The 13739-nt window shown below is 39.4% G+C and overlaps 1 protein-coding gene across 1 annotated transcript in view; it reads right to left on the reverse strand.

Annotated features, from left to right (window-relative positions):
• Positions 1–13739, reverse strand: part of TEKT3 (tektin 3) — a 988003-nt gene that overhangs the window by 197419 nt on the left and 776845 nt on the right. Inside the window, exon 6 of the mRNA XM_044090523.1 lies at positions 978–1200. Coding sequence (XP_043946458.1) covers positions 978–1200 — 223 coding nt within the window. The remainder of the gene's footprint in view (positions 1–977; positions 1201–13739) is intronic.

The following is a 13739-nucleotide window of genomic DNA, read 5'->3' on the forward strand; positions in this document are numbered from 1 at the left end:
AGAAGGATGGAATCAAAACTAGAAGTGCAGAATGACGTTTATGAGGGCACATAGCCTTAATGATGTGTGCCAACCTGCCAGATCTGCTTCTGACCTACATGTACTGGTATCATTGGCAACAAAAAGGAAAATGGTACTACTTGACATCTTGAAGCTTATCATACCTCTCAACCTCTTAGTTCAATAAATCTGGACAAAACCAAAAATAATGGAGCGACAAAAGACCCAAAAATAGGGACAATTTTTAAAAATTGGTCTTATAAACTGAGAAAGTTGCTAGAATAAAAGGAGCTGTGCTGCCATGCATTGTCTGATGGATATGAAGTCTGTAATTCAAATCTCTGTCGTTATTTACAAAATTCAATATTTACTGATTTGTCAGAAAACCATACATTTTAGGAGGAGCACTCCAAAACTTTTAGGCAAAGATCTAGACATTTTGCAAAAATCTGGACAGCTGAGAGGTATGAAGCTGATTGCTGGTGGCATTGTTTATCTGAAGTTTACAACCTTGAGGCAGCTTTATGAATCTGAATATACCTTTTAAGGCTTAGCATAATGCTTGGCCGTCAAATTCTATAGCTGATGGAGTTGGTTATCATTTTTTATGTTTACTTTTCTGTTTCTTTTCTTTTTGTGTTCTATGAATTGTAACTATAATTAGAATTTCCCTTTTTCATATGACAAGATCATGAACATGATGATCATGTATTTACCCTTCTAAGTAATAAAATTAAGGAAAACAATTATATAAGTTCTGCATGTATGTGAAGACATAATTAAACTACATTTGTTTACTGTCCTCTTATCTTGAACACCCCATATGGTATGAATGGAAAGGACACAAAGTAACTCAAAACAAAATCTTTTGTGGTTTTAAATAACAATGCCCTACACAATATCAGAGGAATAACATTACTAAAGCAACAGATCAATTCACCAAAATTAATGTTGCCATGTAATAAAGGTTAGGCTACCTTAGCAAGATGAGTTTGGAGTTTGTTTTTGGCATCAGCCACTTCAGAAATGCGATTAGTGAAGGCCATGTTCACAATATTGAACTGATTCCACAACTCATTAGAGGTAATATTCAAAAGGTTCTCGATATCATCTCGTAATTTTGCAGAAGCAATTCTTTCACTCTGAGAGCGTAAAATATTATCATCAGAAAACTTAGCCCAGGACTCTGGCACTGAAACTCTGTAGAATAATAAAAATAAGACAAACATGCTATAGTACATAGAGTCAAGACTTGTATATCAACAGTCTTTCATTTTATAACAAAACATAAAAAAGGACCTAGCACAGCAAATTAAAAGCTAGAGTGCAGCCATGAGTCCAACCATATAACTTTTAGAATATGTTTGGGTTATTCCAGAATATAGGTATTCATGTGTAGCAGACACTGGTAAGATAAAGAAGAATAAAACACTGTATTGGTATTAATGGGAGAGAGTTTAGTTAGTATTCTACAATGAAAAGGTAAGACAGGAAAAATATGAAAAACAGACTGAAAAGTGACTAAAGAGGAAGCAGGGAAGGGAAGAACAGTTGTGCAACTAAACTGACTATAACAGTGGATGTTTACATGATTATTGCTGCAGTAGTCTTACATATATTGGTTATATCCTCCATATGATATAACAGCTGGCCATCTTTCAAAGCTTCAGGGCACCTTCCATGCACCCAAACCATCAGTCAACATGAGCTGAGTTGACAAAAAAGGCAGCTTTGAGCACCAAGCCCTTCAAAGCTTTCATGCCAATAGACAGAGGGAGCATGAGTCATGAAAGGACAATGCAAGAAGTAACAAAAAAATAAATGTTCCCAGCCTGTCATAAAAACACAGTAAAAAAACAAGGGTGATGGAGAGGGGGAACAGCTAATGTGGCAGTGATCATCTGAACATCTACTGTTATGGTAAGTTTACTTATACGACTATACTGTACTCATCATATTGATCACTGCTGCAGTAGCCTTAACTATATGAGTACATTTTCTAGTAACAGACTTTCTTGCCCCCATTATCACATGCTGCATGCCCTCAGTAAACAGGTGCCTAAAGGGAATTAAGACCCTATCAACCGGGCAGTCAGCTGAAGTTGATTGGGGTTGGGGTGTACCAAACACCCCTGTTTATTTGTGAGTAGAACCAGTCTGTGAAGAAGCTTGTGGTAATTTCCCCTAGCCATTTTCAAATGAATGGATAACTGCATCTGCCTTCTCCAGAAGGGAGTCATCACAATGACTTTGGGGGATTCTTTATGAATATTCAGAAGTACCGTGGATAGCAGTGGAAAGGGTGGTAAAGCACACAGGAGCATTCTTGTCCAAGGAAAAGAAAAGGCATCTATCTTCCAAGGTCTTCTAGCATGGAGTCCTGGAACAGAATTGCTAGCTGATTACTTAGCGAGAAGGCAAATGGGTCTACTACAGGAACTCCTAACAGATGTATCAAATCTTGGAAGACCCCCTAATCTAGTTTGCATATAGGCCTGGCCTGTTCTTTTCAGACAAATGGCATTGGTGTTGGGACCAAAGATACTTCAGATACCATTTTATTTTTCTCATGTTACGTCTTGTCAGGGGTATCATACATGCCATGAGACCCAAAATCCTGAGGCATTCTCTTGCACTGACCAACATCTGACAAGAAAATGTTAGAAATAGATCTGGATAAAAATCAATTTTATTTTTCTCTGGAAGAAAAAGCTCTTTGAACTGCGGTGTTAAGCAGTGGATAGTCCAAAGGATAAGGCAGAGTACTGGTAATGTGATCTAGAAGCACAAAACTTTAAAAAATGCCTGAAATTTGGATGAATAGGGATGTGATGATATGCATTTTTAAGTGTTACCAGGAAACTTAAATGAGGAAGAAGAAGTATTAGTTTGTAAAGTGACATTTTGAATTTGGGCACTATCACAAACAGTTTTATGTAAGAAAGATCCAGAAGTAGTCTCCAGGCATTTTCTTTCCTTGGTAATAAAAGCATCCTTGAATAAGACTGCCAAGATGGCTGCACACTGAGTAACAGCTTAATTTCAGCTCAACCAGTGTGAAAACACAAACTCGGAAAAAAGAGCCAGTGAATTTGTCTTTCTGGGTAAATTTCACTTACTGGCTAGTAAGTGTACTGTCTGGATACCAGCAAAGAAGAAATTCAAAAATCCTGAAAGAAAATCAGTTACAAAAGGTGAGGAGAAAACATTGGCTAGGAAGAATCCTGTAGCAGTTAAGCAAAAGGCATTTCAAACTAAAAGCTTTGGTGCAAAACATGACTTCCAGCAATCTAGAGGAAAAAAAAAGTAAGTCAAATGTACTCAGAGCTGATTAAAATAAATGAAACACTGAAGGAGTATATCAACTCAAATAAAAGGTGGAAAAATGGAAAAAGCTTTAAACAGATATTCAGATGAGCTGATAAAACTGCAAAAAATCTTAGGTAAAAATGAAGAAAAGGCTGGCTGAATATGAGTGCTCAAGAAGAGATGTTTCAAAAACTGGAAGAATCAGAGGACAGACTACGTAATGAGATTTTCTGCTGTATCAGATACAGTGTAAGAAACAGACTGTATTAATTTTATGGAAGCAGAAATAAGCAGCTGGACTGGTGTTCCATTGCAGGAGCTGTTAATTGAAAGGACACATTGTGTATATGTTCCAAACCTGGCCATGAGAAATCAGCCAGGACCTTTAATAGTAAAGCTACAATCCTAACAGCAGAAATAGTTGATTCTGACAAAACTGTGGCAGAAGGACTACATATTAAAAGTTGGAGGGAGTAGAGTGTTTGTAAGAAATCATTATTCACTGTACACCAGGCAGAAGAGCAGTAAATTTATTCCTGCAATCGGGGAATGTCAAGAAGCAGGTGTGAGATTGAAGCTGTTGTATTCAGCTATATTCAGAATATTTTTTCCTGGAGGGTCAAAGTCAGTTTTTTGATGCAGGACATACTAAGGAGGAAATACAAAAGTTTATCCAACAAAAACAGAGCTATCAAACAGAAAGGGATTCTGCTTCTTATTCTTCGGATGATAAAGTGCTAGAGAGACTATTCCAGTGAAGCCTTTTCCAATGTTCTAAAGGAAAATTCTTGAGAGACAGAAAATAGCACAGGAGTTGACCAGAAAAACCAGGTGTACATTGGAAATGAAACAGAGATTGGAGTTGGGAAATGGAGATCACCATGAAGAAAACCAGCAACTCCGAAATTAATGAATAAAAATGAGATTACAAAGCATCAATTACATTTGTGAAGCATGATGGAACAAGAAAACCTGGAAATTAGTTTTTTTTTTACTTTCTTAAACTTGTAGGAGACTCAAAAGCATATCCCCTATGTCATGCCATTAATGATTGGAAGAACATTAAAGAGAGGGGAAGGAAAGAGGTAACTGTAAGTAAAACCAATTTTGCTCAACAGTATTTTTATAAAATACGACATGTATTGCATGCTACAAAGTGAAGCTTTTTCAGTTATTTTTCTTTACAATAAGGATACTAAAGTAAACAGGTGCCTCATTTTTTCTCCTTCTTTCTTATTTCTTGTTCAGTTGTAAGATACGTAGGCACTGCAATGTAAATAGAAAGACTGGACAAAAAGGCATGATATAAGTTAAACTGATATGCTTTTTCTTACTTTTACATAGGGGAATGACTGGACTGAAGCCTTTGGCTTGATCTAATAACAAGTTTTAAGGGGACGCAAGTAAATAAAAGAGAACTGAATATAATTAAACACTTTCCTCTAGCATATACATATTCACAGTGCAACATGAGAAACTTGTAGTGTAAGGCAACGGTGTATCTGATTCTCATGCTTCTATGGAGACAAGCTGATAAAGGCATTAAAAACAGAATACTTCTTTCTTTCAGTGGCTAGGAGGTAATGTTTTCTGAAAGTATTCAAGTTGTTTTCTACATCTGGGAAAGGAATAAAGATAAGTTAAAAACAGCACTTAGTGTAAGTAGAAGCACAAGCTGTATGATGTGTCTTAGCATTTACATATTATCTCCCAAGTTACAGCAACTGGGCTAGGTTCCACAGAAATTAAGTTTCACAGTAACATGTCCATTTAATTGAAAGTTTTGGTACACATCCAATAACTATTTCTGATCATGCACTAATAATAACTACAATAAAAATCAGGGTAATGAAATAAAAATGAGGCACTGGTACATCCCCACTCATCTGTTAAATAGAGAGGAATTTAAGGAATAGATAGTGGAAATTATTTGGGAGTTATTAGGGAAGATGGATTTTTTTTCTGAAATAGCCAGGGAGTGGGATAAAATTTAGAAGAAGTTATGTACTCACCATAACATTCCATCTGTGTTGTCCATTTTCATTTTTCCTTAACTGATGGGTTTGGATCTGATCCATAAGATCACACTCGGCCATTGCTAAAGCTTGTGGCAATGAAAAACTCTCGAGCTTCTCCCTTAATCACAATGCACCAACCCAAAGTACCTCAGATTTTTTTTTTTGCTGACTTTAGTAGAAAGGAAACATCTGTAGTCAAATAGGAAGAAGACTACATCTGGAGCTCAATATAAAGGACAGCCATGTCCTGTCTACTCATTCTTCCAGACGTTTACACTGGATAGGGGTTGGTGGGTGTGGAGTTGAGGAAGAATGAAAATGGACAACACAGATGGGATGTTATGGTGAGTACATAACTTCTTTATCTGATGTCAATTTTCATTCTATCCTCAACTGATGGGACAGAGTCCCCAGCTACCTAAATTCCAGGGTGGACTCAAGAAAGGATATTCCTGAGCACCACTGAACCAAATAATGCTCTACCTCTGGAAACCAGATCCAATTTGTAATGAATAATAAAAGTATGGGGAGTAGCCCAAGTTGCTGCTGTGCATATATCATCCATGGACATTCTGGAATGAAATAATAAAGAGGTGGCCATGGATCTAGCTGAATGGACCCATAACAGTTTTGGAAGAGCAATTGCCAATTTGTTATAAGCAAATGAAATACAATCAGTTAGCCACTTAGATAATGTAACTTTGGCAACTGGTTTTCCCAATTTTACTTCTGAGAATGAAACAAACAATTGATCAGTTTTTCTGACATCTTTTGTTCTATGAAGATAAAAATGTAATTATCTATGGACATCTAATAAATGCAACATGTTTTTGGCTTTGTTAGCAAATTTAGGAAAGAATATAGGTAAATGAATGGACTGAGTGATATTAGATTCTGACACCACCTTAGGAAGAAAGGATGTATTAGTCTGTAATGTAATCCTATCCTTGTGAAAAAACAAGTATGGTGGTTTAGAGGACAAGGCCTGAATCTCAGAAATTCATCTGGCAGAGGTAATAGCTACCAGGCAAATTGTCTTCCAAGAAAGGTATTTAAGGTCATATGTAGCTGCTGGTTTGATGGGGGACTGAGTAAGAGCCTGCAGTATCAAATGCAGGTCCTATGGGGGAGTAGGACCTTTAAAAAGGGGTCTCGGAAGAAGAGTGCCTTTCAAGGAGGCTCTGCTCAATTTATAAGATGTGACAGAAAAACCATCAAAAAGCAATGTGAAAATTAGATATTGATGCTAAAAGAAGTTTAATGGTAGACACACTAGCTCCTTCTTTAAAAAGGTGTGTAAAAATTCAAGGATGCTATGTATTGGGGCTGAAAAAAGTTCAGTATTATTTTGATGAATCCAGTAAACAAACCACCTCAATTTGCTGGAATAGAGTTTTCTGGTAGAAGGTTTATGGGAAGATAAAAGTATTTGACAGACAGGTGAAGACAGCATAGGCTGTCTGGGTATTAAAGGAACTGGAGAAGCCAGAAAGTCAGCCTGAGGTTGGTTGTATCTGAATGAATCATGCTTGTCAGGTGAGACAGGAGGTTTGAAGTCGGACCAGAATCCAAGGTTCGTTAAGCAAATGAGTCCAAAGGTAGGGTAACCAAATCTGTCAAGGCCAGAAGAGTGCAATGAGGATGACTTTAATCTTTAAAATGGTGGCTTTCTGTAAACATTTTGGAATTAGTGGAATGGGCAGATAAGCATACAGTAGACCAGGAGGCCAATTGTGAAGTAGAGCAAGGCTGGCCCCATTGATGGAAAATCAATTTCGTGATATTTTTGTTGAGGGACCATTTGTGAAGTAGAAGAATGTACCTGCTCAGTTTTTCTGCTATCACATTGGATTCCCCCGGAATGTGCATTGCTATGAGAAAGTGGTTGTATGATATCACCATTGCCGCACTCCAAGAGCTTCTTGACACAAGGGTAGGATCTGGTCCCTCCTTGTTTGTTGATGTACCAAACTACTGACACATTGTCCATTTGAAATGCAATTATCCCCAAGGGGAGAGCAACCTGGAAGTCCTGCAACACTAAAAGCACTGTTCTCACCACTAAAACATTGATGTGTAAGTTGGCCACTTTGGTGGGACCAACTGCCTTGGACTTTTTTCCCCAGAAAATGCCCTCCCCCCTCCCTAGAAACTGATCTGATTGAATCCACATTTTGAGATCTCTCTTGCATGTCTGAGTGATTTGTATCAGATAAGACATGGATTGGTAAAGTATTGACCACTGTGTAGCTAGCATCCACTGAAATATTCTCATGTAAAATATGGCCAAAGGTACTAATGTTATTGCCACTGCCACTGATTCCAGAGCTTGAAGGACCAGACGGACTGGAATCTTGGTACTGGAGATTATGGTTCTGACCTGTGATCTTATGCTTTGAACTCTTGAGGGCAGTAGTGAAGCTATGGTTGACTAAGTGTTTTGAACTGTTCCTATGAATTCTTGTGTCTGAGTTGGTTCTAGTTGGGACTTTTCAAAGTTTATGGTTATCCCCAGAAGATAGCAAGTCTGGATAACCTGTTCTCTTGCCCTTATCAATTGATGCATGGTTGGAGAGGAAATGAGCCAGTCTCTAGATATGAAAACACCCAGAAACCTTGCATTCTCAAGTGAGGTGCTACTACTGTCATGTACTTGGTAAACACCCTAGGGGCTGTGATGAGACCAGAGGGAAGCACTCTGAATTGGTAGTGGCTGGCTCCCAGCCAAAAGTGTAAATTCCTTCTGGATTATCTGTTCATCTTTATATGATACTATGCATCCTGAAGGTCTGTTGAGCATATGCAGTCATCCTTGCCTAGAAATGGGAGAATGGACTGAACATTGACCATCTGAAACTTGGTTCATCGAAATGATTTATTTAAGATGCTGAGATCCCAAATTTGCCACCAGTCCCCTATTTCTTTGTTCTGGAGAGGTATTGGAAGTTCCGGATTGTATCTGGTCTAGTGGGATCTCTTGGATGACTCTTTTTTCCAGCAACTTTTGAATTTGAAATGCTGTTTGCTCCCTCTCAATGGGTGGAACATTGGGGGTTTTTCTTGAGTTTGGAGAAGGAAGGAAAATGGAATTATATAACCTCTGGAAATAATCCTCTGCACCCAAGTATCTTTTATTACATCTAGCCAGACTCTCTGGTGCAAGGATAAACATCCCCTGACTGCCTCCAGAGGTGGGCAATCTGGCCTCCTTTCAGGAGCACTGGTTAGGGTCTGTCAAAGAAGGATTCTCTGAACCCCTGGTTTTGTGGACCACCACTGCTGCGTGGGTGTCATCTATTACTGCCTCCAGGGGAATCTCCTCCACGTGTATCCTGGAATGGCCCCTGAGACTTCTTGAACCACATCTTTTGACTGTCTTGTTGAGTCCCAGAAAAGGATCTTTGAGGGATCAAAACACTTATGCCCATGGCAGACAGAGTCTTTCCATTCTTTTCACACCTGGATAGTGTCTCCTTTATCTAGGGGCCAAACAAAGACATGCCGTGAAATGGAGCATTGACGAATGAAGCCTTGAAGGGTTCCACAAAATCACAAAAGTGCATCCAGGCATGCCTCCTAATGGAAATGCCTGAACCCGCTGCCCTTGAGGTCCCTTTAGCTACATGCAAAACCAACCTCATGGAAGAATTGGAAGTAGATTACAGTGTAGCCAACTGAGAAGCCACAGATGATTGAACTTTGCCAGAAATGGCTCCTGATAAGGTATTTGACAACTACTTAATCAAATCCCTCTGAAATCTGGTAAAATGTGCCAAAGAATTCAGTGATCTTAAAGTGAAGGTCCCTGAAGTGTAGACATGCTTCCCTAATCCAGCTATTGCCTGAAACTTGCTGTTGGGGGGTGGACAGTGGAACTCTCCCCAGCAAGTTCATTTTTTGTGGCTGCTGCTACAACCATGGCATCAATGGGCACCCCTTTCCCCCAAAACTGTTTGTCTACAGTTGATGCCATAATCTTATCTGGTCTCAGAGTTATAGGTTCAATAGTATCAGGTTCCTTCCATGCCCACCGAGAGATTAACTCGATGACTTCATCAGTGGGCAGAGTCACCCAGGAGGTAGATGGGCCAGTGCCAAAGGCCTCCAGGAATACAGACTCCTCAGACAAAAGGTTGCTTGGCATCCAGCCACCTTTCTGCTTACAGATTTCTAGGATGTCTCCAAATGAGACATTGTCAGGAGGTGACCGTGGGTACCCTTCACCTTCATCAAAATACGTATCTGCTGGGATAGACTCCTCTGGTGAGTTCAGATGCTTCCTCTTGCATGTCTTCTTCTTAGGGACCTACTCCATGGGATGTTCTGAAGAGGTATTGGAAGAAGAAATCAAGATTTCCTGTGGGGAAGTCTGGGGTCTTTGTACTAGCTGTCCCTGTGGAAAGACTTGATGAGACTCTAAATGATGAGATGTGAGGACTGAATACTTAGAATCTGAGGAGGTTGAATCCATGCATTCTGCCGAGGTGGAGAAAGCTTTCTTCACAGCCTTAAAGGCATACTGTCCCAGAGAAAGGGAAGATCTTGGATCCAAAAAGGCAACTTTTGGACCACAGCCCTCCCCCCTTTCGAGGGCAAAATCCCTCAGGTGGAAGACGGAGCCAATCTATCCAATGCTGAGGCTTCTAGGTGTAGAGAAGGCTTTGCAAGAATTGGAGCTGACTGCAACACCTCGGATCCAACAGGAAAGCTTTGCCTCCAAGACCTCTCTGGATCAGATGGGATCAGAGCATTCAGAGTAAGCTTTGGAACTGAGGATAAGATAATCCTCAGATCCGAGTCAGATGAATCCAGAGTGGTAGGAGGCGAAAAGGACACCCATCTGGCCCTGCGCTGAGAGAATTCTTCTCACCACTCTTTTCACATCTTCTTCTGTAAGTCTCTTGGAACCATGAGCAGACAAGACTGAAAGGGACCTGGATCTATCTGAAAAAAAAGGGAAGGTACACTAGAGGGAACTTGATCTGACAAAGGTGAATACCTGGTCCTTGGCATAACAATAAAAGTAGAAGGACTAGCTACAACCAGATCTGATGAGGACTGTCTCGGATACGAGGTAGTGGTATCAGTCAACTTTAGTTTCTTTGGATCTGAGGATGTTGGATCAGAAAATTTTGGCTTTTTTGGATCTGAGGGTAAAGTCATATCTCTTTTCGACCTTTGTCTAGGAGACTCCAAAGCTGAATATGAACAGGAAGACTTCAAAGACCTTGATTTTTGGCTGTTTTGACTTTAATCTAGGAACTTTTTCTCCAGATATAGTCTCCCAGAATGAGAAGCATTAAGAGTACTTCAAAATCAACTTATATTTGTGCTTGATCAAAACCCTGGGGTTGAACCCACGACGTATCAAGCAGTCCTCCTGCAAATGAAGAGGCCCTAAGCAACATACACAAAATGTGTGGACATCTGATAATGGAAGCTTATGCCCACATGTTATGCACTTTTTTTTCAACCATATTTCAAAAAAAAAAAAAAAGAAGGGAAACAGATTATATTATTACTAGATTTTAACTTTTTTTTTAGAAGGCAGGATAGGTAAGGATAAAGAAGAAGCAGTACTACCAGCAATGGTAGATAAGCTCTACCATTAAAGTATGAAAGAGTGGGTAACAGGCCAGAGGAAAAATACTAACAGTAGTATTTAAGAAATTCATAAAGTAATGTAAAGGTAAGGGAAAAAGTAGTCGCTAAATAAACTGAAGGAAATAGAAATGTTTAACTTATCTTTGAAAATACTCAAGAGTAACTGGCAGACCACGTCTTTCACTGAAAGCAGCAAACAAAATCTGAGGTACTTGGGGTTGGTGCATTATGGGTAAGGGAGAAGCTCGAGAGTTTTTGGTTGCCACAAGATTTAGCAATGGCCAAGTTGGATCGAGGGAATAGATCCAAGCCCATCAGTTGAGGACAGCATGAAAACTGACAACATCAGAGTGTGGAGTTTAAACGTAAAAGAAAAAGAGATATGGTTAAGATGTAGCAAGAATTATTTAGAGGGACTGACAAAGGTTAAAAAAAGTATTGCAGAATGGGGGAATCTCACTGAACAAGAACAGGTGCCATTGCACAAAGCTAAAGAGAAAATAACGGACTAACTCAATAACATGCATGAGTTTAAAAAGATTGCTGTTAAGTAACTGTTTTTTGATAATAACTCCAGAGTACAAAAGCTTTTAGCACAATGGTTCAGGTAACAGAAAGTAAAGGTTGTTGCCGAGAGCCTATATTAAGGAAAAATAGCCAGGGATCCTTTTTGAGGTATTAGAAATATTTCAAAAATGTTATGAAAATCTGTATAAACTAGAGAAATGTGGAATCAAGAAAAAGTACAAATGGAACTGTTTATAGAAGAATTAAATATGCCAAGGTTAGATGTAGATGAAGCTCAGTTACTAACAGGATAGGAAGAGATGAGACAAAAATAGTGATGTATAACCAATCCACAGGAAAGTCTCCAAGAATAGATAGTATTCCTGTGGAATTTTTAGAAGATAAGAGGGAAGAAAGTGGTAAAGATCTGGAAGGTTTTGTTTAAAAGTATTTTAAAATGAGGAGAAGCACCAGCATCCTTGAAGAAAGCAGTGGTGGCTGTAATACCTAAAGACCCATCAGTTCCTACTTTGTATAGGCCCATTTCAATTTTAAACCATGATTATAATGGCTAAAAGAATGCCAAAGGTGATGTCAAAACTGATAGATATGGATCAATGCGGTTTTCTGGTGAGGAAAAACACCAAACCCAAAAGATGTACAAAACAAAAATCTACAAAATAACATCCACAGAAGGCATGCCAATCAAGGAAAAAAGAAGTTATGATTTACCATAATGTTCCACCTGTGTTGTAGATCTTTATTTATTCATTACTGTTACGACTTCGGTTCCATCCTCGGTACCGACACGGCCGTTACTAAGCTTGTGCCAGCCAAAAACTCTCAGCTAAGACCTACCCACAATGCCCCTCTCATAGTCTCTTCAGATCGAGTTTGCCCGCCCCTATAGTATAGAAATAATAAAAGAGACAGTAGGAGGCTCTGAATGAGCAAATACATTAACTAAGGACATCCTAAAGTCCACCAGGTGTCCAGGCAGGGGGAATGAGGGCAGGAAGTAATGAATGACTAAAGATCTACAACACAGATGGAATGTTATGGTAAGACATAACTTCTTTATCTGACATTGTAAATCTTTATTCATTCCTTACTGTTAGGACCAAGTCCCCAGCTGCTTGAGTCCTGGGTGACCCTAAGGAAGGATATTCCTGAGCACCACAGAACCACAAGATGCTCATCTCCTGGAGGCCAAATCCAATTTGTAATGAGTGATAAAGGTATGAGGTCTTGCCCAAGTGGCTGCTGCACAGATATCATCCATAGAGGCTCTGGAATTAAAAGCCACTGAAGTAGCCATCGATCTAGTTGAATGAGCCTTTATTCTAGAAGGTAAAGACAGTTTATTCTGATGGTAAATAAAGGTAATGACATTTCTCATTTCTAAGCCAAGAAGATAGAGTCATTTTGGAGACAGGCCTACACAATCTGGGTCCTGCAAAGGCCACAAACAATTGAGCCATTTTTCTGAAAGATTTAGTTCTGTCCAAGTAAAAACGAAGTTGCCTATGAACATCAAGGGTATGCAAAATATATTCCCTCTATTTGAATGCTGAGAGATGAAAACCGGCAGGTCAATAGATTGGTTAACTGAAAACCCAGAAATGACCTCGGGCAGAAAAGATGGGTCAGTATGTAGGGACACTCTTTCCCTAAAAATCAAGTAAGGTCTCTTGACACTTAAGGCTTGCAACTCAGACACTCTTCCCGCTGAGGTAAGGGCTATTAAAAGTAGAGTCTTCCAAGACAGAATTTCATATCACATGAATTAGAAGGTTTGAAAGGAAGGCTTGTTAATGACTGAAGCACCAAAGTCAAATCCCAAGGCTCTATGGGGGGGGCTTGACAGGAAGTTTAACATGTAATACTCCTTTGAAGAAGGTTTTGCACAGACAGTGTGACATAACAGATAAATTATCAAATCCATTGTGAAAATTTGCGATAGCCACTAAATGTACAGTAATTGTCGATGCTGAAGCTCCTGCATGTAATAAGGTAGTCAGGTATTGTAGGATCTTCTGAATAGGCATGGAGAAAGGGTCTATGTCATAATCTTTAGCCCATGTAGAGAACTTAGCCCACTTACTAGAATACATTTTCCTGGTGGAAGGTTTGTGTGAAATATCAGGTAGCCTGGCAATCATCAGAAGTGAAGAAACCAAGCTGTGAGCTTGAGGCTGTGGAGATTGGGGTGAATCAGTCCCTGAGGTGAGATAGCTGACCTTGGGATTGATCCAGGATCCATGGACTGTGAATCAGATGAGGCCATAGGAAAGGGAACCA

The sequence above is a fragment of the Protopterus annectens genome, chromosome 12.part0, assembly GCF_019279795.1.
Source record: "Protopterus annectens isolate FY-2018-M chromosome 12.part0, PAN1.0, whole genome shotgun sequence".
Classification (NCBI taxonomy): domain Eukaryota; kingdom Metazoa; phylum Chordata; order Ceratodontiformes; family Protopteridae; genus Protopterus; species Protopterus annectens.